Here is a 23,177-nt window from a genome sequence, read left to right as displayed (position 1 = left end):
GCATCTGTCCTGGTGACAGCATTGAGTCCTCTGTAATCCACACAGAACCTCATCTCTCTCTTGCCATCTTTGGTGTGAGGTTTGGGGACCAGAACCACTGGGCTAGCCCAGGGGCTCTCTGAGGGTTCAATGACACCTAATTCCAGCATTTTATGTACCTCAGCCTTTATACAGTCCCTGACGTGGTCAGGTTGTCTGTAAAGTTTGTTCTTTACAGGCAGACTGTCACCAGTGTCCACCACATGGGTACACCAGTCAGTTTGACTAGGTATCAAGGAAAACATATGTGAAAATGATTGTAGAACCTGTCTACATTCAGTCTGCTGATGGGCAGTGAGGTTGCCTCCAAGGGTCACTCCTTCAACTGAGCCATCTTCAGGGTTCTGAGACAACAGGTCTGGGAGAGGGTCACTCTCTTCCTCCTGTCCCTCATCTGTAGCCATGAGCAAGCCCATGTCTGCCCTGTCAACATATGCTTTAAGCCTGTTAACATGGAGTACCCTGTGGGGACTCCTGGGAGTTCCTAGGTCGACCAAGTAGGTGACCTCTCCCTTCTTTTCCAGGATTGTATGGGGTCCAGACCATTTGTCTAAGAGTGCTGCTGGGGCCACTGGCTCCAACACCCATACCTTCTGTCCTGGCTGAAACTCAACCAAGACAGCCTTTTGGTCATGCCAAGCTTTCTGTAAGGCCTGGCTTGCCTCAAGGTTTTTGGATGCCTTCTCCATATACTCAGCCATCCTGGAGCGGAGACCAAGTACATAGTCCACTATGTCTAGCTTGGGCTTTTTGAGAGGTAACTCCCAGCCTTCCTTCACCAAACACAGTGGGCCTCTCACAGGGTGCCCAAACAACAATTCAAAGGGGCTGTAGCCAACTCCTTTTTGTGGGACCTCTCTGTAAGCAAACAGAAGGCAGGGTAGAAGGATGTCCCATCTTCGCCTGAGCTTTTCAGGTAATCCTTTGATCATACCCTTTAGGGTCTTGTTGAATCTCTCAACAAGCCCATTGCATTGTGGGTGATAAGGGGTGGTGAACTTGTAGTTGACACCACATTCCTTCCACATAGCTGTTAAGTATCCTGACATAAAGTTGGTACCCCTGTCAGATACTACCTCCTTAGGAAACCCCACTCTGGAGAATACTCCCAGCAGGGCCCTGGCCACAACAGGAGCTGTAGTGGTCCTAAGGGGAATTGCCTCTGGATACCTGGTGGCATGATCCACTACCACCAGTATGAATCTGTGCCCAGATGCAGTGGGAGGATCCATGGGACCCACTATGTCTATTCCCACTCTTTCAAAGGGAACCCCCACCACAGGTAGTGGTATCAGGGGGGCCTTTGTTGTGCCACCTGATTTGCCACTGGCTTGGCAGGTAACACAGGAGCGACAAAACTCCTTTGTATCTTCATTCATATGAGGCCAGTGAAAGTGAGGGACAAGTCTGTCCCAGGTCTTGTTCTGGCCTAGGTGTCCTGCTAAAGGAATATCATGGGCCAAGGTAAGAAGGAAGCCCCTAAATTGCAGAGGTATAACCAACCTCCTGGTTGCACCAGGCTTGGGGTCTCTAGCCTCTGAATAAAGGAGCCCTTCATCCCAATACACTTTATGGGTACCTTGAGCATTCCCAGCAGCCTCAGCAGCAGCCAGCTGTCTGAGGGGTTCAAGAGAGGGACAGGATAACTGAGCCTGCCTCAAGTCAGCCCTTGAAGGTCCCCCTGTCCCCAGAAACTCAACCTGGTCAGGTTCAAGCTCTTCAGGGACAGTTCCTTCAGGGTCCTCTAGATCAGCTTCCTGGGAAGGCTGATCATCACTCTGAGGCAGGGGGGAAGGCACAGCCTTGACCCTCCTGTTCTTCTTCTTGGTAGGTGCTTGGTCCATTGTTCCAGGATCCAAGACCTGTGGTTCAGTGAGGCACTTTTTGGCCTGTGACCTGGTCACAGCAAGGACATGTGATGATATTCCTAACATCTCTGCATGAGTCCTGTACTCCACTTCTGACCATAGAGAACTCTCTAGGTCATTGCCCAACAAACATTCTACTGGGAGGTCTGCACTAACCACAACCCTTTTGAGGCCAGTTACCCCTCCCCATGAGAAGTTAACAACTGCCACACTATGTGAAGTAGTGGCATTGCTGGCATTGGTCACCAGGTAGTTCTCACCTGGTATGTACTGTCCAGGGTCCACAAAGCCTGGTGTCACCATAGTGACACTGGCACATGTGTCCCTGTAGGCTTGAGCCACTTTGTCATTAATTAAAGGAGTCTGTCTGTACTTGCCCAGGTTACTGGGGCTCACAGTCAGGGACAAATCAATGTCCCCATCACAGATCAAGACTGCCTGTGTCAGGGTTCTGTCTAAGTCAGAATCTCCTTCAGTTCCCATAGTGATTCCCACTACACCCTTTGTCTGGGGACCAACACTGCTAACAGTAGTACTGGGAGCAGGTGCCTTAGGGGCAACAGTGTTGGGGGCTCCACCCTTTTTGCAATCACTAGTCCAGTGAGTTGTATTTTTGCAATGATTGCACCAGGGTTTCTTTTGACCTTCTTTCTTCTTTTTGGACTGTTGTTGGGACCCACCCTCCTTAGCAGTAGTTTGGGGCCCTGTTGAAGACTTCTGGTCTTTAGGTTTCTGATCTCCACCCTTTTGGTCTGTTTTCTTCTGATCACCCCCTTGGCCCTGGTTCTGGTTCTTTTGCTTAACCCTGGTTCTGACCCATTTGTCTGCCTTCTTTCCCAATTCTTGGGGAGAGGTCAGATCAGAGTCAACCAAGTGTTGATGCAGTTGCTGGTTTTGACAGTTATTTAAAATCTGTTCTCTCATCATCAAATTATACAATCCTGTAAAATCAGATACCTTACTTCCCAGCAACCAACCCTCCAAAGCCTTAGTGGCACATTCAATGTATTCAGACCAGTCCTGAGTCTGTGTCTTTTGGGTGTCTCTGAACATTAACCTGTACTGCTCAGTGGTTAAGCCTAACCCATCAACTAGAACACTCTTCAGGACTCTGTAGTTTCTGACATCCTCTTCTCTAACAGTGAGGAGTCTGTCTCTGCCTCTTCCCTCAAAGGAGAGCCAGAGGATTGCTGCCCACTGGTCTTCAGGAACCTGCTGTACTTTGCAGGCTCTCTCAAGAGCAGTTATCCACTTGTGGATGTCATCCCCACTTTTGTAGGGGGGCACAACCTTAGACAGGTTCCTATTATCAAAGACCCTATCTTTGTCCTTAGGGACAATGCTGCCACCAGTGGGTATAGACCCACTCTCTCTAGGTTGCCTAGCCTTGTTCAGTTTTTCTTCCATCAGGGCTACTTCTAGCTCCTGCTTCCTGATCCTCAGCTGGGCTTCCTGCATTCTGGCCTCATGTTCCCTCCTCTGAGGGGTGGTCATCCTTTTCCTGGAGTGACCTTGAGAGCCTCTAGAGCCATGAGAAGCATTGGAGTCACCTGAGCGATTCCTTTGCCTCCCAAACCCTGTGTTAAGTCCACTGGGGAGATCCAGTGGGGTGAACCCACTGTCAGTCCCCAATAGCCTTGGTTTAGCTGGGCCAAGTATAACACTTGGCACTGGGCTAGTTCTCCCTTCATCCTCACCACTGTCTGTATCCCCCTCACTTTCCTCCTCTGTAGTATGGTTTTCATCTAAGGGATGGCTATTGGAAAGGGGTACCTCAGTGGCATCTTCAGAAGGGGGGCCTCCTGTTCCTGTCCCTAAGGGGGCTAACTGGGAAGCTCTCTTGAGCTCTCTTTGATTCTCATCATCTTGCAAGAGTGCTCTGAGCACAGCAGAGGTAGGGTTCTTGGGCTGTTTAAGGCCTCTAAGAGTTGCCAACTGCCTGAGCTCATTCTGATTAAGGGTAGCAAAGATGGATGGTGCCCTCGGGGGGTCACTCTCAACAGAGATGGGTACAGTGGACCCCTCTGCCCCAGCCATTGCTCTTAAGTGTGGGTGGATGTGTTGCAATCTACCTACACTTGGGTTTACCTACTAAACCTATCTAGTAGTTGTAGTCAGGGTGTGCTACTCCCTTTGCTCTACAACAACTAAGTTCAGTAGAACTTAAGTATATCTAATCTTGTTTTATATGTACCTACAGGTACCTATGTGATCTTTCAATTGGTAACCAAGAGATTACAATGGTAAAACACAGCAAGCTCAAATCCAACCGCTGCTCACCAATGTGAGAAGTTGGCCTGGTATATGCTGTTCACTAGTTCTAGTGACCACCTTGTACCATGCCAAGCAACCCTTATGGTGTGGTTGTAAGTCAACCTTTTTGGACTAGCTGCCCTAGTGGTAGCGTAGGCTAAGCAGTCTTTGAGGCTAAACTCGTGATGCGTGTTAAGCAAGCTGTTTTACCAATAGTAACCCCCTTTTATACCAATGAAAGGACACCACACAGATATATATTCAAAATATATATGTATTTATTTCTCAAAGTAACCCCTAGTCTCTTTATGAGCACAGGAGCACAAATCGTCAAACAAGATTATCACAGAATACACAGAAGTTGCACTTTATATGGATAGGCCCTGGTGGCCACTCGAACCATATACTAAAATAGTGGTATAAGTACCACGAACAGAAAAGGGAAAAGGCCTAGGGCCTCTAGAATCGCTGGGCCTACAAGGAGCTAACGTCAGTTAGTGACCAGGAGGTCCACGGGTGGCGTGTGCAGAGCAAATAGTCACACGCGTGCTCCCATAGGTTTCAATGGGTGCGTAAAAAGTACAAAGTTACTGCAAAAGGAATCTTCCGGATGACCTAGGAACTTAAGATTTGGAACACAGGCACTAGAGATGTAATACTACACTTGGGCACAGGAGTGCCAGCTTTACCTCACCCACAGGAAGCGGGTGCATAGGCCTCGAAGTGCGTCGGGTTTCTTCTATCGGTTCCGTGGGGCCTGTAGACAAAAGTGCTGCAGGCGGTCGGTCGGGAAGAGATGCAGTGGATCCAAGAGTGGATCGGAGATGTTGAAGACCTGTAAGCAGAGGGGACAGTGTTCACAGTCACTAGCCAGTGACCAGCGTGGCACCAGGTGGGTACCAGGCAATGTCGGGTGCAAACAGGAAGGAAGGTGTAGCTTGACTCTGCAGCCACGTGGTCCTTGAAGGTCGACGACGTCCAGGAGTCGAGTCACGAGCTGTCCCACGCAGGCTCTCGCTGTCGGCGGTGTCGGCGACTTGATCGAAGCCAACAAGCCTTGGCAAAAGCAATTGTTGTAGGCAAGGAGATAAGCTGATGGTTCTGACCAGCAAGGTCAGGGGAACTGCTTCTTTGGAGGGGAGCAAGGGCCAGTCTGGAGCAACCAGACCAGCGGTGTTTGTCGTAGATTTCGTCGCCAAGATGGCCACTAGCCAGCGGGCCAGCAACCGGTTAGGCGCGTCGAGTGGCAAAATGCAGAAGGGCCCCACGCAGATCGTGGAGATGCTGGAGGGCTCACCTTTGGTGCAGATGCTGCTCGAGGGTTGGGCTTCTCAGGACCCAAAGCACAACTTGGAGGGAGCCTCGGTTGTTGCACTGGTCAGCTTGTCGTAGTCGTTTCAAGATGGCTGGCTCCACGTGTCTCGGTGCCTCCACGGGTCTCCTCTTTGCAGGGACTGTGGATCGGGCGGTGAGAGGTCTGGAGGTCCAGGTCTTGTCAGTCTCTGGGCTCGGGCTCCGGCGGGAGGCGGCGGCAAAGCAGACGTTGATTCGCTGGATGGTGCTTGCGTTAGCAAGGTGGTCACTCCCTGACCACAGGGGAGATTGGCTTCAGTCCTCTGTGCAGCAGAGCGTCGAAGTTCCCGTCTTCTTCTTAGTTTTAAGTTGATTCCAGGATGTCTGAAGTCTTAGGACACAGCTCCTACCTTTAAGCGGATTCTAGGGGCCGGACTACCTGCTAGGTCCCTCCCTATGGGTGGGACCAGGAAGGGGGGTGGTTACACCCCCAATCCTTTGTCCAGCTCGCCCCAGGCCCGGGACTGGTGTGCCCCAGGACCGGTTTGAACTGGCATATGCACCGAGGCTCCTTGTGAGCCACAGGCATGTCTGGTTTCTTTCAAGCCCTACCTGACCAATACACAAAATCCTGTCTGGGGTGGTGCACGCACCTCCCCTGGCAGGAAACCCTTTGTCCACACCTCCCAAGCTGGAAGGACTCCCAGCAGCAGGAGGGCAGACTTGTGTCTGTGGTGGCAGCATCCATTTTGTGGAGCTGAGGCTATGTCTGATTTTACCCGGGTTTCAGGTACTGTACATGTCGTGTCCCTCTAGAAGGGTGGAATGCTAACCCCGTCGCCAGAATTGGCGAGGGGTTAGTATTCCAATTCGTATGACACCTTACTCGACATGTTTTGATAAAGCCAAACCAAAGATAGCATTTAACCGCGAGGTTCATAATGCACTTAAGAGTATATGGTATGACGATATCTGGAAACAGTAGAAGGAAGCTGTTCCGACCACTGCAGACAGGCTCAGCTCATGCCAGAGCACCATCTCACATGGAACCAAGCACTCTGCCTTCAGGATTGTTAAGGCCTGCCATAGGAGTGACTTATAGGTTACCAGGTGTCCCATTTAAGGTTAGGTATAGGTATACTACACCTAAGTAAGAGGTGATTACACCAACTTACCCCAGCTGAGTGATCAGCCAGTTGTGTCAAATTGTTAGGCCAAGCCTGGGGTGGCATAATACATGCTGCAGCCCTTGGCAGGCCTTGGGTACACCAATGCCCTGGGTACCTAGTGTACACTGGTACAGGGGCTGACAGGGTGATCCACTTCCAATTGGTTATGCACCTAGGGTGCATAGTTTTAATTTAGTAGAGAGAACAGCAGGCTGGGGGTCTGATTGGCAGGCCCACAGCCTCAATATGTCAAAAACCAGTGAAGCAAAAAGCAAAAATTTGGGGTGACCATAGGATAGCAGACCCTACTCTCCTACATTCGGGCTCCAAGAAGCTCTAGCATCTCCTGCTACCAAGATCTTCGTCCTCACCGCATCCTCTTTACCATGGGCCTTCATCATTGGTGAGCTGCTCGAAGGTCCTTTTGCGACTTCTGTGCCTCCAACCTGTGGGTCATTGCGAGGGTCTTCCTTGGCTCCAGTGGGCTCCCCTGGTTGCTTGGGGCCTGCTCTGACTTACCTGCTCGTGGGGAGTCACTTGGACCTTGCTGGTCCCAAAACCGCACCTTTTTCGCACAATAAGTTTGTTGCCGTTGCCAAGGCTTGTTGGTACTCCCGACGGACACCGACCCCCTAGCTCTTGACAGCGTCGCCTAGTCCGCACAGCTGCACCTTCAAGGGCACCGTCAACTCTCTGCATCTACCAACATCGGTGGGCATTCGTCTTCCGTTACTCCTGGTCACTCCTGAGTGGCATAAACACTGTCCCCTCTGCTTACAGGTTCTTCTCATCTTGAATCCACCCGTGGGTTCCGCCGGACTCTTTCACCTTCTTTGCCAGCGGCATCTTTACTGAAGTCCTCAATTGTGGTCTACGGTGCTTTCGATGTCACTTCGCACCTATGCACCCGGCTTCCCTGTTGTAGGTATCCTGGTTCCTGGGGTATCCACGGGTGGGGTGACTCCCCAACCTTCCATCTTCCACAGGGTTTCTTCAGGGTCCTCTGGGAAGGGTCCTTCTTTAAAACTGCAACCGTGACTTACCCATTAACTTGTAGTGAGCACGCAGTTGTGTTCGCACACTGCCTCTGTGGGTTCCTAGATACTCACCTTGGGTCCCCGATTTTAGTATATGGTTTAGTCTCCCAGTGGAGACCACTGTGTATTTGTGCTACTTACCTGTCCTATTGCTAAAGTATTGAGTGTATTGTGTTTCTATCTCCGGGTAGGAGCTACGGCAATGTGTTAGGGAGTGTTTATAATAAATATCTATTTTTATAACTACACTGTGTGGTTCTTTTTCACTTAACCTACGCCATAAGATTACGGACAGGTAAAACAAGCTGCTTTACACTCCTTCTGGGCTAAGGCTGAAGGCTGCTCTCCATAGCTACCACTTAGAGAGCTTTCTATGGTTGTCAAAGACCACTAAAATCACCATAAGGGTTATCTGGATTAGTGCAGGGTGCTACACTTACATAAGTGAGCACCATATACTAAGCCAGCATCTTACAGGCTTCCAGGAATGAGAACAAACGCAATTTTTTCCGGTTCTTATTGGTTCCTGGAAAGGAACACAATCACCAAAGCTTACGAGGGGGGTGCTGGTATTGCACCATTAGTTCAGGACATGTTTTCACAATATCATGTCCATGGCATCATGGGAAACATTTTTTGGTCAGGCATATATTCTTTTTGACATTGAGGCAGAGTAAATTTAGGATGAACCTTTTTTTGGGGGTCTATTTTATATTTCGGTTGAACCTTTAAGGGTCCATTTAATATGCATCAGCAGTCAGCATAGTGTCTAAGCTGAACTGCAGTCTCGCGTGTGCACTCTGTCAACAAGTTTCGCAGCGAATAACCTAGTTTGACGCACCTTGAAGAAAGTCCAGTCCACTCCCAGTGTGAGGTCTTTCAGGTCAGATTTATACAGTCCTTCCAGAGTGACTGGCGGCTGCTTTAGACCTGCATAGGAAGGATGGTATAAAAGGAGTCAGGGAGCAGACACCAGTAGTATCACCAAGGATTCCAACGTTTACCACAAACATTAGGCAAGTAAAAGTGACTGCAAATAGATGGAAGAAATATGTAATTAATCTCAGCCACTGGCTGTCGCTTCTGGTTCATCCCTCCGCCCCCCCCCCCTGTGCCGCACAGTGACTATCCATATGAAAATCTGTCCTGACCCTGCTCTACAAGGAAATGTCCAACCTGAACATCCAGTCTATGGCCTCTGTGGACAGACGAATATGCAATCCAAGAGCAGAAAACACCCCTGCCTGCCTCCTTTGTGTTGCAGTAACATTTCAGCGATAGTTCATTACTGTAGTTTGCCCCACATGCCTATAGGGAAAGCTGGTTGTGTTTAATACTACTTAACCTACCACAAGGCAAGTTAGTTTCCACAAGGGTGGGCTAGCCCGTCCTTGTAATCGCAGTATTAGGGTTCGTGAAGCATGCACGTTTGTTACTTGTTGGACAGTCACCACAAGTGAGCTACACTAAAGCTATAGCCAGACGTTTTTTTCCTACTCCTTTCTGACGCTGCATGGAATTTCTATCGCTGCATGGATGGAATACCACCCATTTTCTTTATTCCTCTGCTGTAGCCAGAGGATTCTCCCCTTCGCTTCCCAGGTATTTGCAGCACAGAGCCTGGAAGTCCTTGCTGGCTCCCGCCAATTTCAGTTTTTTGAATTTTAAAATAAATATTTTTTGGGGTGTGTGAGATTGCGTATGCTCCAGAATAGAGCTGGGCGCTGAGGGCATTCAGATGGTTGGTCGTGTGGGTCTGTACCAGGCATCTGTTTTCAAGAGTCACGTCATGGTTTGCACCATGTCATTTTAGGAGGGGACACGGAATTCTAGTGCTAGGAGCGTGTGAACATACATACATATTTCAAAAACTGTTACCCAAGCAACCCAACTGTATTGCACCATCTTGAAATATCATTTACAGTTACTTCAATCAAAGGTTCATGAAGTCAAGTAGTACGTTTCTTAAACTAGGCTCTGCAATTGTAATCAAATTCAAGTGGCGCACAGTCACAAAGCACGTTGTTCCTAAAACATGATTCCTCACCGTACGGGTACGCTGGATCGATGCCAGAGAGCATTGTGTAAGCAAGTGCACAGTCCAGTACAGAGGTGCAGAGAGGACCTGCCATAGAAAGAAGAGACAATAATCAGAAAAGAGCATATACAGGCAACACATATATGTACTTGTATGCCATATTAATATAGATCTTATGCAAAACAGGGCAAATCAAAGACACAGAGGAAAAGAAAGAGTAAAAACAGGTAAGTATACCTTCATGGATGAAATAAAATAGCTAAAGAAAATCATATCTTTACACATTCTATTTATAAAAAGAAGAGTTTGAGCTATCAATTTGATATACTGTCATAACACTAAATACAAAGACTCATGACATTTTATAGCAATTCATTTGTCAGGAGGGGAATGCATGATGGAGAAGCTTCAAAGGCCTCTGGTGAAGATGGAAAGCCGCAAGCGTCAGAAGCCCTAACCCTTTCATGGGTGGGAATACCATTAATGATACCAATGCGTTCATCACTCTTTCATCAAGCTGCTTGAATACAGATTTTCATTTAACAAGAAAAAGGACAATGGCTCGCAAGCTATAATTCAATCATTTCAAACCATGGTGGGTTCAATGCTGGCGGTCCAGGGTTCTGTAGACCAATGGTCAGCACTGTTCTGTTCAATCCCAACCTGGGTTTTAAATAACACTGCAGCCAAGTCAGACTCTCAAGTTCCAATTTTGGTTGCAAACCCTACAACTGGTTCCATAGTTTGTCTATTTTCTTTGGGAAACCATAATGCATGTATAACCTTCAAAGGGAGGCCTATTTTTCTGTTTTAGAGAATAACGCCTAGACGTAACAAGCTTTGAAAATATCTGGGCTTATAGTCCTTTATTTCAAATATAATGCCTAGAAAGCAAAGGTGCTAGCTGTTTATGCTCATGTTCTATTGCTTACTATAGATTCCATGAAGGCAATAGTCTTGTAACAAAAGACCCTAGTACTTGAGCTGTGCCAGGCACAATTTTTAAGCTCGCCAACTTGTATAGCCTCAGATCTATGTTAGCGTAATATGCCCTTTCTACTGAACAATTATCAGCCCTGAGCCCATAAGTGCAGAACTAATGGCAGCCATCCAGGGCTCCAGGAAGGCACTGGAGGACTACATAGATACTGTCTAAATTGATGTAAATCTACTACGAGCGGACCTCTGGAAAGTGCTTGATAAAGTCACAAGCGCCGAGGCGGATCTTCGGAGGGGACGTGTAACGATTAAACAACAAGTGGCGCAGATGATCATGGCCACGAGGGCTCTACAGAACCGTGCGGAAGAGGCAGAGGGCAGGGCACGTCGAAGTAACATACGTGTGCTGGGCATACCGGAAAATGCAGAACAGGGAGTCGCTGAACAATTCCTAGAACACTGGATACGCACTCAACTATGACCCAAGGGATTGTTGGACAAGTTTGTTTTAGAGAGCCCATAGGGCCCTGGTCCCACCACCGCCCCCGGGGGCGCAGCCTCGAGCGCACATGGCTGAAATTCTCAACTATCAGGACAGAGATTGCAGGTCGCGGGCAGCACGGGAGCACCAGAATGTCCAGTTTGAAAGAAATAAGGTTGCTGTGTACCCAGACTATCCCAAATAAGTCCAGTACCTTTGAAAATCCTATCTAGAGGTAAAGCACAAACTACGAGAGCTGAATTTACAATATATTCTCCTGTATCATGCCAAACTAAAAGTGACTGCAGTGGGCCAAGCGTGGTTCTTTGACTCCCCAGAGGACATATGGGAGTGGCTGGAAATTCGGGCAAATGGGTCACCGCCCGTCGAGCCGCGGGGGCAAAGGAGAAGATGGGGAATGAGACGAGCCGCTGGGGAAAAGGAGAAGATGGCGAATGAGACCAGTCAAAGGCCCTAAGCAGTAGTAAGGTCGAGAGCAGAGGATCACAGTGGGTGAAGACGGGTCACTACAGCTGAATGCCACAGAAGAAGAAGGCATGGCAATAAACTCTATGGGAGCCACTCCTACTAGGGTGGGAGCGGAGGCTCAGTACCTGGCACCGACAATAGACGCTGAGCCCGAGACGCTGACGGAAGAGACTCCTGAGGGGGAAAGGGACTAGGGGGATGAGCAAAGGTCTTGGTAACGTGGAGTTCAGCCCTAACCTTGCATAGATGTACGGTAAAAATTGCAAATTGATTTTGACGTTGTATTCAGAGTTCAGCTGGATGCAGATCAGGGGGAAGTGGGGAGGTTAGGTGACTTGCGGAAACAAACGGACATATCTGGGAATGTCACGAAAGTGATATTAGATGTATAGGAGCGATCTGAACCCCGGAGCAGCACTATGACTGCCGATAAGTAAAGGGTGGGCGGACTGGGGGCAAAGACTTATTCGTTGCCTCTGTTGGGCTGATTGGGATGCTGTGCACGTCCTGGCACGAGCGGAGGGTGGGCAGTATCGTCTGTGATGTTAGCCGAGTATTGTCCGTGGGAGGGGGGTGGGTTAGTTTCGGTCCTTGTTTATGGACCAATGTAAGTTCGGACATGAGAATGAGTTGGTTGATGCACGTGAGCAGTAATTCCAGGGACACGGTCAGACAGAAAACACAAATAAGAAAATATGGCACAGGAGGTGAAGTTCCGTAGCTGAAATGTCAGAGGGTTGGGTACCTGCTCTAAGTGACATCGAGTTCTGTCATTCCTCAAAAGATATAAAGTAACGTCTGCATGCCTGCAAGAAACACATTTGGATGACACAGAGGCAGCACGTTTAGCAAAAAAGTGGAGGGTGAAGGTGTTCTATTCCTCCCACTCTACCTACACTAGGGGCACTTTGATTTGGGTTGCCCCTGGCACCCCATTCATGCTTCAGTATGCGGAATCGGATGTCGGGGGCCGCTATGTATTGTTAAGGGGGAAGCTTGACAGCGAAGATATAACTATATTGAATTCTGATGCTCCAAATACGGATGAACCTACATTCTTCCTGACGCTGCAGGATTTAATCACTGCAGACCTGGACACTCCACTTATATGCTTGGGGGATTTCAATTGCGTTTTGGATTCTGACCTGGATCAACATCCGCCTAGGGGGGCACCGAGCCGCGAATGACCAAACAACTGCAGAAAATGTGATGCATGACCTGGGCTTAAGGGATGTCTGGGGATCCCAACAGCTGACACAGAGATTGTACATGTGCTTCACGCCCACACATAACACACACAGCAGGTTAGACAGGATTTTAGCTACGGAATCTCCTGCCTTCCTGGCAGCAGAAATAACCCATTTAACACAATTTTTGTTGGACCATGCACCAGTATGCTGTACGGGGCAGTGGCTGTCCGGGAGCAGGGTTCTCGTTACTGGCAGTTACCTTCAGATCTCCTTGAAGACCAGGTTGGTAGATAGTCACCCTCAAAAGCATTGACAGACTATATATATCCCTTAATTGGAACACCACAGACAATAGAGCTTACGAGTGGGATGCCATGAAGGCGGTGGTCCAGGGGGCAGGAATGGGATTAACATATGGTGTACAGAGGCAATTACAAAGTGAAGTGCGGGAAAGGGAGGACTCGTTAGCAGAACTCCAGTAGGGTATACAGAGTCAGGGAGACACCAGAAGCGGGAATGCACGCTGCGAGAGCAGGTTGCAGACTCATGGGATAGGCTGGACAAATACACACTCACCAGATATCACCAAAGGTTACATGCAGACAGAGACAAGTCCGGCCGTCGGCTAGCATGGATACTGCGTAGGGAGCAGGCTCCCTCATTGACTGCATGCATACGAAACCAGACGGGAGAGTTGGTATACTCCAGAATCGGAATACTGGAACAATTCAATCAGCACCTGCAAAAGGTGTATACGGCTGACCCGTCAGTTAGGGCTGAATCCTATATTCCATTCCTGGAGAGGCTCCAACTGAGGAGGCTTCCAGATGAAGCCTGGTTAGAACTGGAAGCACAGATAACTGAAAAAGAGATAGTGGAGGAAATAACAGACATACCCAAGGCCCCGAGGGGGAATTGCCTCCCGATTGAATATTATCAGGCTTATTCGGCAAAGCTAGTCCAACTACTACTGAAAACATTGAATGAATCCTTCAAAAATGTGATTCTGTCCCTAACAATGTGCGAGGGAGAAATCTGTATGCTCCCTAAACCGAGCGGAGACAGTCAGGACCTACCGTCCGCTCTCGATGATAAAGACTGACGTGAAAATACTATGCAAGGTGTTGGCCAAACGATTTAACCCGTATATGGGTTATCTGGCCCATGAGGATCAGTGCGGATTTATCCCGGGCCATTGCACGTCTATGAACATTCGGTGCTTAGCGCACATAATGCACGAGACACAAGCAATCACCAAAGAGATAGCATTGATATCCATCGACCTCGAAAAAGCGTTTGACTCGGTGGACTGGGGATACCTGCTGGAGGTGCTCAGAGTATCTGGGTCTGGACCAAACTTCTGTTAGTGGGTTAGAATATTGTACACCGAACCAATGTCAGGGTCCGACTGGGTCAGAGTAGGTCCGCACAGGGGTTACTGGGGCGAGGCACACGTCAGGGATGCCCCCTATCCCCGTTGCTATTTGCCCTAGCCATAGAATCCATGGCGGTATGGGCCAGGCAAGATTTTGACCACTGGGGAATACGAACAGTAAATGGTACCCACCTTCTCTCACTATATAAGTTTTATGTTGCATCCCCCATACAGCGATTGGCAAACTCCTGCAGCTTTTAGATCACTCTGTAATATATTCAGGATTACACCTTAACAGGCAAAAGTCTTTGGTGTTCCCGCTAGCGGGGCTGAAGGATCACAACACACAGGAATTGCCCAGCTTAGGGTTGAGATGGGAGATGAGCCACTTCTGGTACCTGGGGTACGGCAAGTACTGATCCACAACACGCCATCCACGTGAACGAGATTTTTCACCCATTACAGGTGACCCTTTTTGAAAATATGCACAATGTTCCACAGCATTTCAGTAATCTCCAGTCAATTCTCAAAAATGTTTGCTTTGTCAATTTCTCACCCTCTTCTGCTGTATTCTGAAATTTAGGTTATTCCTGCTTATTCATATACGATATCATTTCGCTTTCTCTCTCCCCGTGCGCTGGGGCACTTTTAGCAGCCATGCGCTAACACACATACCCTTGTGCCAGAGGGCAAGGTGTGTGCATTCTCTGAAGCTTATGTTCTGTACTAGCGGGGGACCCTTCGAGTATGTTACACGGTTTTACAAATTTAGTAAGACTGTGTATTAGATCAACAAAACTTCATAATATAGAGACTGAGTCTTATACAAACTTGGCATCAAAGCGTTTCTCACTTTTCAGGTGTGCTCTACAATGCAGCACACATGCAAATTTGGAAAAACAAGAAAAATTAAAAAAGTTTTCCCTATTACGCCTATTTCAAGGAGGCATACGGTTTTGGCCCATATTCCTGTCTACCAATGTTTGCAACAAAATCCATGGGTGGTTGCATGGGAACGTCCATGCACCATACATGGAACACCCCTTGATACAAAATAATGCAAAGCAGCTCATAGCACATCTTTGCGTTGCTGTGTCATACTATCCAACACAAATCCTCAGTTGTTATGATGTTAGGGTCATGTGGCATGCCTTCGTGGAAAACAATCAGGGGTCATATGATGTCAAAGGGTATGTGATATCACTTCTGCTATCCCTAGCACTTTGGTGAATCGACGCCCTTGTTCCTGCCCCTCCCTCCACCAGCCTGTTCTATAATGGGAAGATAAAGATTAGAAGGAAATGAGGCGGGAAAGAAGGCGGCTGGCCGTAGTAATCACATTTTAAAATCCCCTCCTTACCACTTTCAAGTCTTGGATGGAGAGGAGAAGTAGAGGAAGAAGGGACAAAAGCAGGAATACCGTAAGGGGGTTAAATAGAAAGAGTAAAGATGAAAGACCCAGAACACATAGCCACCGAGATAACTGCTCAGGGGCCTGTCGGTAAGAAACATTGATAAGGATAAGTAGATGGAAAGAAGAGACTGGCGGAAATTCCCACCATATTAGGATGAGAGAAACAGATGTGGGAGAAAAAGATAATAGACATAGGGGTAAGAAAGTGATTGTGAGATAACTGAGGCACAGTGCTCAAAAGTGTTACAGAGGTCAGAGAGACAGAGAAACCTGAAGCTCAGAGGTGTGAAGGATGCACTAAAGGCACAAAGGTCCACGACCTGAGTGACACAAGTGAGAGATCCAGAGAGAAACACCACACACACAGAGGTACGAGAGACTGCCTACAGGCACTGAAGTCATTGACCATAGGACACAGGTGAGAGACAAAGAGAGAGAGACAGACAGACCTAAACCACAGAGGTGTGAGAGATCGACTAAAGACTAGGGGTGGGTAGAGTTGGCGTAGCGCCACTACGCGGAGTTCCACGGAGTTATGGGAAAAATGTGTGGAACAGGAGCCCAGGTCCTGGGGCCAGCTGATGGTCCGTGTGCCCGGGAAGAGGGTCTCTCGTGCCTGGGCAGGCTCCCAGATCTCCCCGGCCTGGCTGGGTTGAGAAGCAGGGACCGGGCCAGGGGCCTGGGTTTCGGGCAGGGCCAGGTGTGTGGGAGCCCCCGTCTTGCGGCCTGCCAAGGGTCCATCTGCCCGGGAAGAGGGTCCCTGGTGCAGAGCCCCCGAGCCCTCCAAAGGGCAAGCGGGAGCCCTCCAGTGAAGAATTGGGCGGGCCGGCCTGGAAGTCCCGATGAGGGCACGTCTGCCTCCCCGATCCCAGCCAGGGTTCCAGGAGGTCGACGCCTCCGTGCCCTGGGTCCCCTCTGTCGCTCGGTGCACATGGGTTACCAGAAAGAGGGGTAGCTTTCCTCCGGATTACTAGGGGCACGGTATGCCAGAATCCCTCATGGGCTGGCGGTTCTCAGCCGGGGTCCAGATGGGCTCGGCCCAGACAACACCTCCTCACCGTTCGGGGCTCCCTCCTCCGGCCCACGGCGTGGCAGAGTGCCCGGGACAGGCTCCATCGGTCCTAGGCAGTCCTCCCCCAAACGCCCGGGCGCTCCAGAGGGACTCCCCATGCCGGAGGCCCAGCCGGGGTCTCTGAGCCCCCAGGAAGCGGAGCCCTAGAGCCCTCCAAAGGCAGTCAAATCTCCCTGGGCTCCGCGGACACAGCAAAGCTACTACCAGGGGGGCTGTAACACCCGCCGGAGCAGAGGGCCACCTGCCACCCTGAAGCCTTCCCAGCCAACCCAGACCTGGCCGCGGCAGGGAAAGAAAACCCTGTTGAGCTCTAGTCTGGCACTGTAGAGAGACAGGAGAGCTGTAGGATAAGTGGGAGGCCCTTGGGCCGCCAGTGAAATACCACTAATCATTTTTTTCACTTACCTGGTGAGGCGGGGTAGCGAGCCCCGTGGGGCTCTCGCTTCTGGCTCCAAGCACCCAGCTCCCGCTGGGCGCAACCCGCTCCGGGGACAGTGGCAGTTGGGGAGTTTGACTGGGGCGGTACACCTGTCAAATGATAGCGCAGGTGTCCCAAGGCAAGCTCAGGGAGGACAGAAACCTCCCACGGAGCAGAAGGGCAAAAGCTCGATTGATCTCGATTTTTTGCATGAATACAGACCGTGAAAGCGGGGCTCACATTCCTTCTGACTTTTTGGGTTTCAAGCAGGAGGTGTCAGAAATGTTACCACAGGGATAACTGGCATGTGGCGGCAAGCATTCATAGCGACGTCGCTTTTTGATCCTTTGATGCCGGCTCTTCCTATCATTGTGAAGAACAAGTTATTTACCTTCGGTAACAATATATCTGTAAGAAACATTAGTAGTGATAGACTCCTTACCTTAGAATTACCCCCAGGCGTCAGACTGGATCCGGAAATTTTTTGTCAGCAGTAACCCTGCGTGTCGGAAGGTGGTGTCGTGCGGCTCCGCGTCCGTTGTTGGTGTCGTGGTCGCCGAGATGACATCGCGGCAGCTACTTAGACACCGACCTCGCGTGCGGACGTCAGTTCTGTACACGACTTTCCGCGCCAGGAACGCAGAGCCATGCAAGATACTGACCACTGGTGCCTTCAAACTAGGGCCCTGAAAGGGGTGACCTTAACCCTAGAAATCAGTTCGCAGAACGGGGAGGATGGGTGGGGCGGTAAGGAATCGATCACTACTAATGTTTCTTAAAGATATATCGTTACCGAAGGTAAGTAACTTGTTCATCTGACAGAAACACGTAGTGATAGATTCCTTACCTTAGAATAGATACCCCAGCAATTCCAACCCCGGTGGTGGGTCTGCGAACCAAGATCACACCAGGAAGTCATGGAGAACGGAACGGCCAAAAAAGCCGTCTCTCCGAACTTGGCTGTCCAGGTAATAATGCTTAGATGTCTTGTAAGGGGACACCACGTCCCAAAGCCGTAGTGGCAGCCGACGCCCTGGTGGAATGGGCAGGCAGCCCCAATGGAGGCTCCTTCTTTCCCAGAGAATAACAGGCTTTAATACACAAGACGACCCATCGGGAGATAGTCCCCTTGTGTACGGCCCGACCTTTCTTGGCGCCAACGTAGCCAATAAAGTGCTGGTCATCCACCCGGAACTGTTGTGTGCGGTTCAGGTAGAATGAGTGTGCACGTTTTGGGTCCAGACGGTGGAGCCTCTCTTCCTCTCTAGAAGGATGTGGAGTCGGAAAGAAGGTGGGCAAAGTGATGGTCAGCCCGATGTGAAAAGCAGTGAGAACTTTTGGCAGAAAGGATGGACGGGTTCTGAGCACAACCTTGTCCGGATGGACAGATTGAAAGGGAGGTTACAAGAAAGAGCCTGGAGCTCACTCACTCGCTTGGCGGAGGTGATGGCAACCAGGAAAGCAGTCTTCAAAGTTAAGAGTCACAGAGGACAGTTGTGAAGAGGCGAAAAGGGAGCGCACATCAAATATGTGAGAATCAGGTTCAAGTCCCACTGTGGCATCACAAAAGAAATAGGAGGGAAAAGGTGAGTAATGCCTTTGAGGAATCTATTTACAATAGGGGACTTGAAAAGAGAGGGCTGATCAGGGCGCCTGAGAAAGGCTGAAATAGCAGAAAGGTAGCTCTTGATAGTGCCCAGAGCAGAGCCCTGCTGGGCCAAGGAAAGAAGGAACAAAAAGACTTCTGAAATAGGGGCAGAAAGGGGATCCACAGCCTTTGCTGTGCACCATGCCACAAATTTGTTCCACCTGCAGGCGTATACCAACTTAGTGGAGGGACGCCTGGCTGCCAGAATGACATTACAAACTTCAGGAGGCAAGTCGAAAGGAATCAACTGCTGCCGCTCAATCTCCCCTTAAGGAGGTGGAGACTGGACATTTTCGGGTGGAGAACCGTCCCCTGCTGCTGCGACAGAAGATCCTCCTGAAGAGGCAGTCAGATCAGGGGATCGATGGTCATACTGAGTAGCTCGGGATACCATACTCTTTGAGCCCAGTCCGGAGCCACAAGGATGACTTGCGCCCGGTCGCGCCTGATCTTCTTCAGCACTCTGGGCAGAAGTGGTATAGGTGGAAAGGCGTAAAACAGACCGCAACTCCACTCGCGACAAAATGCGTTGCAAAGCGAGGACCGCCTTGGAAATTCCAATGCGCAGAACTGCTGACATTGTGCGTTCTCTTAGGTGGTGAATAGATCTAACCAAGGCTCTCCCCACGGTTGAAAGAGACCTTGCACCACGTCCGAGTGAAGACGCCATTCGTGATCCATCATGCACCTGCGGCTGAGTTCGTCCACCCTTGGCGTTCAATTAACCTGCCAGGTGTTGAACCACCAGGGGAAATGCCCTGATGTTCCAGCCATGTCCAGAGGCGCAGAGCCTCCTGACAGAGGGTCCACGACCCCACCCCACCTGGTTTGTTGCAGTAACACATGGCGGTGGTGTTGTTTGTGAACACCTGCACTACTCTCCCCTTGACAGAAGGAAGGAATGCCTTCAGTGCAAATTGGATTGCCCGTAGCTCAAGAAGGTTGATATGGAGCCGGGACTCCGCCGGAGACCAGAGGCCTCTGATCTCTGCCTCGCCCATGTGGCTGCCCCATCCCAGGAGGGACGCATCCATCACCACTGTGTACTCCGGTTGGGGAAGGGCGAGGGATCTGCCATTGACACAATGCTGGTTTCTGAGCCACCACTGCAATTGTCGTGCAGTGCCCTCTGAGATCTGGACGGACTCGGACAGGTTCCCTGATGCTGCACCCACTGGAACTTCAGGTCCCACTGCAGAGCCTGCATATGCCATCTGGCTTGATCGACCAGCAGGATGCAGGAGGCCATGAGGCCCAGCAGCCTCGGGGTCAGCCTGACCGAAACCGAGGATAAAGGCCAAAAGATCAGAATCAGAGCCTGAATACCCTGGACTCGCCGTTCGGGAGGATAGACCCGAAAGAGTGTCGTATCAAGAACCGCTCCGATGAAGAGGAGCTTCTGAGAGGGAATCTAGTGCGACTTCGGCACATTGATGCAGAACCCCAGCAAATGCAGGAGGTCGGCCGTAGTCTGGAGGTGGGAGACGACTGCCTGGGGAAATCCCACCTTCAACAGACAGTCGTCGAGATAGGGGAAGACTGGAACCCCTGGTCTGCGCAGATGAGCTGCAACCACCGCCATCACTTTCGTGAACACCCGAGGGGCGCTGGTAAGGCCAAAGGGGAGCACAGAAAACTGAAAGTGCTCGTGGCCTACCGTAAACCTCAGGTAACGCCGGTGGGCCGGCAGGACAGGAATATGGAAATATGCGTCCTACAGATCCAATGCTACCATCCATTCTCCAGGGTCGAGAGCAGACCAGACCTGAGCCAGAGTTAACATCTTGAACTCCTCCTTCCGGAGGAAGCGATTGACGTTCCGGAGGTCTAAGATGGGACGCAGGCCCTTATCCTTCTTGGGCACCAGAAAGTAGTGGGAGTAACAACCAGGACCTACTTATGGTGCAGGAACGCGCTTGATGGCCTCCTTGGCCAAGAGGGCCACGACTTCCTGTTGAAGAAGTGCCAAGTGATCCCCCGACATGCGGTGGTACTGGGATGGCATGGCTGGAGGGGTAGTCTCGCAGGGGAGGGAATAGCCTGTTCAGACTATTTGTAAAACCCACCTGTCCGTAGTGATGGTGATCCAGTGGGGGAGGTGATGGTGAATCCTGACGCCCACTGGCGTTTGATGGGTTTGAAAAACGGCACTAGGAAGGTTTGGAGGCAGTGGTGACCCGCCCACTGGCCCCCTGACCCACCTCGGCGGGTCCCACATCCGCGGCCGCGCTGGGACTGTTGCTGCGCAGGCCTGTGGCTCTGAAGCGAACGTGTCGGGCGTCCCTTCCATTCCCACAAAAGGAGCGAAAAGTAGAAGGCAGAGGAGGCCGAGTGGCCGAAAGGCCAAAGGACCTGGCCGTAGCCCGCGAGTCCTTAAAACGCTCCAACGCACTATCTGCCTTGTTGCCAGAAAGGCAAATGCCATCAAAGGGCATGTCCATGAGAGTGTTCTGGACATCCTCAGAGAAGCCAGTAGTCCTCACCTAGGCGTGGCGACGGAGCGCCACTTTCGTGGAAATCGCTCTGCCCAGCGAGTCAGAGGTGTCAAGGCCACATCGAATTGTGAACTTGGCTGCCTCTCTCCCTTCAGCAATAGCCTAAGAGAGCACTGTCTAGGCCTCCTCCGGACACTGAGGCAGCACTTGTGCCACCGTATCCCACACAGAGTGGGAATAACGGCCCAAGAGGCATGCAGAGTTAACAGACCGCAGCCCTGAACTGGCGGAAGAAAAAATCTTCCCAAACTGTTCCAGTCTCTTGGATTCCCTATCCGGGGGTGCAGTAGGAAATGCGCTTTGGGACGTGGAGGCTTGGACAACCAAGCTCTCAGGGGTGGGGTGTTGAGAGAGGAAAAGGGGGTCGCCAGGGGCCAGGCGATGGCGTCGGGTCACGTTCCTATCCAAAGGAGCCCCTGTGTTGGGCCCGGACCAGGTGCACAAAAGAACGTCAGAAAGTGCATCACTAAAAGGCAGCAGTGGCTCCGCAGAGGTAGCCGCCGGCTGAAGCACTTCTGTCAGGAGGTTAGTCCTGACAGCCACTGTAGGGAGTTTGAGGTGGAGAGCCTCGGCCGCCCTACGCAACACCACTGCGTAACTAGCACCCTCCTCCGTAGCCACGGAAGGAGGAGTTAGCATGCCAAGGTCAGGAGAAGTGTCAAGACCACTGGCATCCCCCAGCTCCTCTGGCCAGTCCGGGTCATACTCACACTGAGCTGTAAGAGGGTCCTCAGACCCCTTCGAGTCCTTCCCTTCCTCCGAAGGCTGATGTACAGGCCGAAAATAAGGAGGCTGGACATAGAGAAAGAAGGGTACCATCGGCGTCGGAATCGGCGTCGAGCGACGCCCTTCCGGCTCCATGTCCACATCGGGGGCCAAATCTGGGGCCGCCGTCGAACGGTGCCATGGGCGACGTCGGTGGAGGTGTGACAAGGTCAACCGGCGTCGATCGGGATCCATGGAGGCCCGGCGGTGCCGGAGCCGCCGACAATGAAGGGCGAGGACCCCCCAGTCGGGCCCGCGGGGGTGAGAGGGGCATGGCTGACAGAAATTACTGCAGCTGGGCCGGAGTAGCCAACGGACCCCTGCTCCCAAATAAGCCGAGCAGGGACGTGAGCAGCCCCAGGGAAGGAGCCTCCTGAGCAGCGGCTTCGGAGCGCCTGGCCACCCTCGCCATAGTCAGACGGCAAGGGTGACTGGGTCCGCTGTCTCAGGCCATCTGGGCGCTGGGTCTTCCCAGGCAATCTGGTCGCCAGCCTGCGCCCATCAAACAAAAAAATAAGTAACTATGTATGTCTCATAGTGTCCTAATTCCCAGGGGAACGATGACCGTGCAACTAAAAGTGTGAGATATAAAACTTTGAAAGTCTGCAGGTATGCCAGTCAGGGTAACTACACAACCTCAACTCCACTCAATGACTTGGTTCTAATGTCAACTATGGATATCAAGTGGCATCACTAAACTAGAATGATCATTCGACTGCTGGCTTTCAAGGCCACAGCAATTATCTTTGTCAGCTTAAGTAATGCTTTGGCAATTAACTAAAGTCCAGACAGACTCCCTTTACTTTAAGATTTGGAGTTTTTTTATAACTAGAACACACTTTTAACGACTTATGCGTTAAGTGATCTTCATATAGTGTGAGCTGAACAGTTTTCTACAGATAGGTGTTCAACAAATTCACGGTAGTAAAATACATCAGGTTAGTTATTAAACTCAATTGCTGATAACCACAGCTCGCTACATTAAGTAAAATGAATAAATGAGATAAAAACAGTCTGTGTGTCTTGATATTTCTAGATGATGGGTCCAATGGTCATCACACTAGGAAGGCTCCGTGGGCCTTTCTACTAAAAGATAGAACAAAAGTCTACTCGGCGACCAGTCCATACCATGAGATACAGTCTACAAATGACAAAGAACTACTGCATCCCGTGCTGGAATGAAGGGGAACCACC

At 50.6% G+C, this 23,177-nt stretch overlaps 1 protein-coding gene across 1 annotated transcript in view; it reads right to left on the bottom strand.

Annotated features, from left to right (window-relative positions):
* The window catches only part of LOC146801648 (uncharacterized), a 203,952-nt gene that overhangs the window by 46,773 nt on the left and 134,002 nt on the right, over positions 1-23,177 (bottom strand). The window contains exons 12-13 of the mRNA XM_085621130.1: positions 9,707-9,784; positions 8,501-8,589 (exon numbers count right to left, since the gene is read on the bottom strand). Of these exons, the coding sequence (XP_085477256.1) occupies positions 8,501-8,589; positions 9,707-9,784 (167 nt within the window). The remainder of the gene's footprint in view (positions 1-8,500; positions 8,590-9,706; positions 9,785-23,177) is intronic.

This window comes from Triturus cristatus, chromosome 8, assembly GCF_964204655.1.
Source record: "Triturus cristatus chromosome 8, aTriCri1.1, whole genome shotgun sequence".
Lineage (NCBI taxonomy): Eukaryota > Metazoa > Chordata > Amphibia > Caudata > Salamandridae > Triturus > Triturus cristatus.
This window is presented reverse-complemented; position numbering and strand designations above follow the sequence as displayed.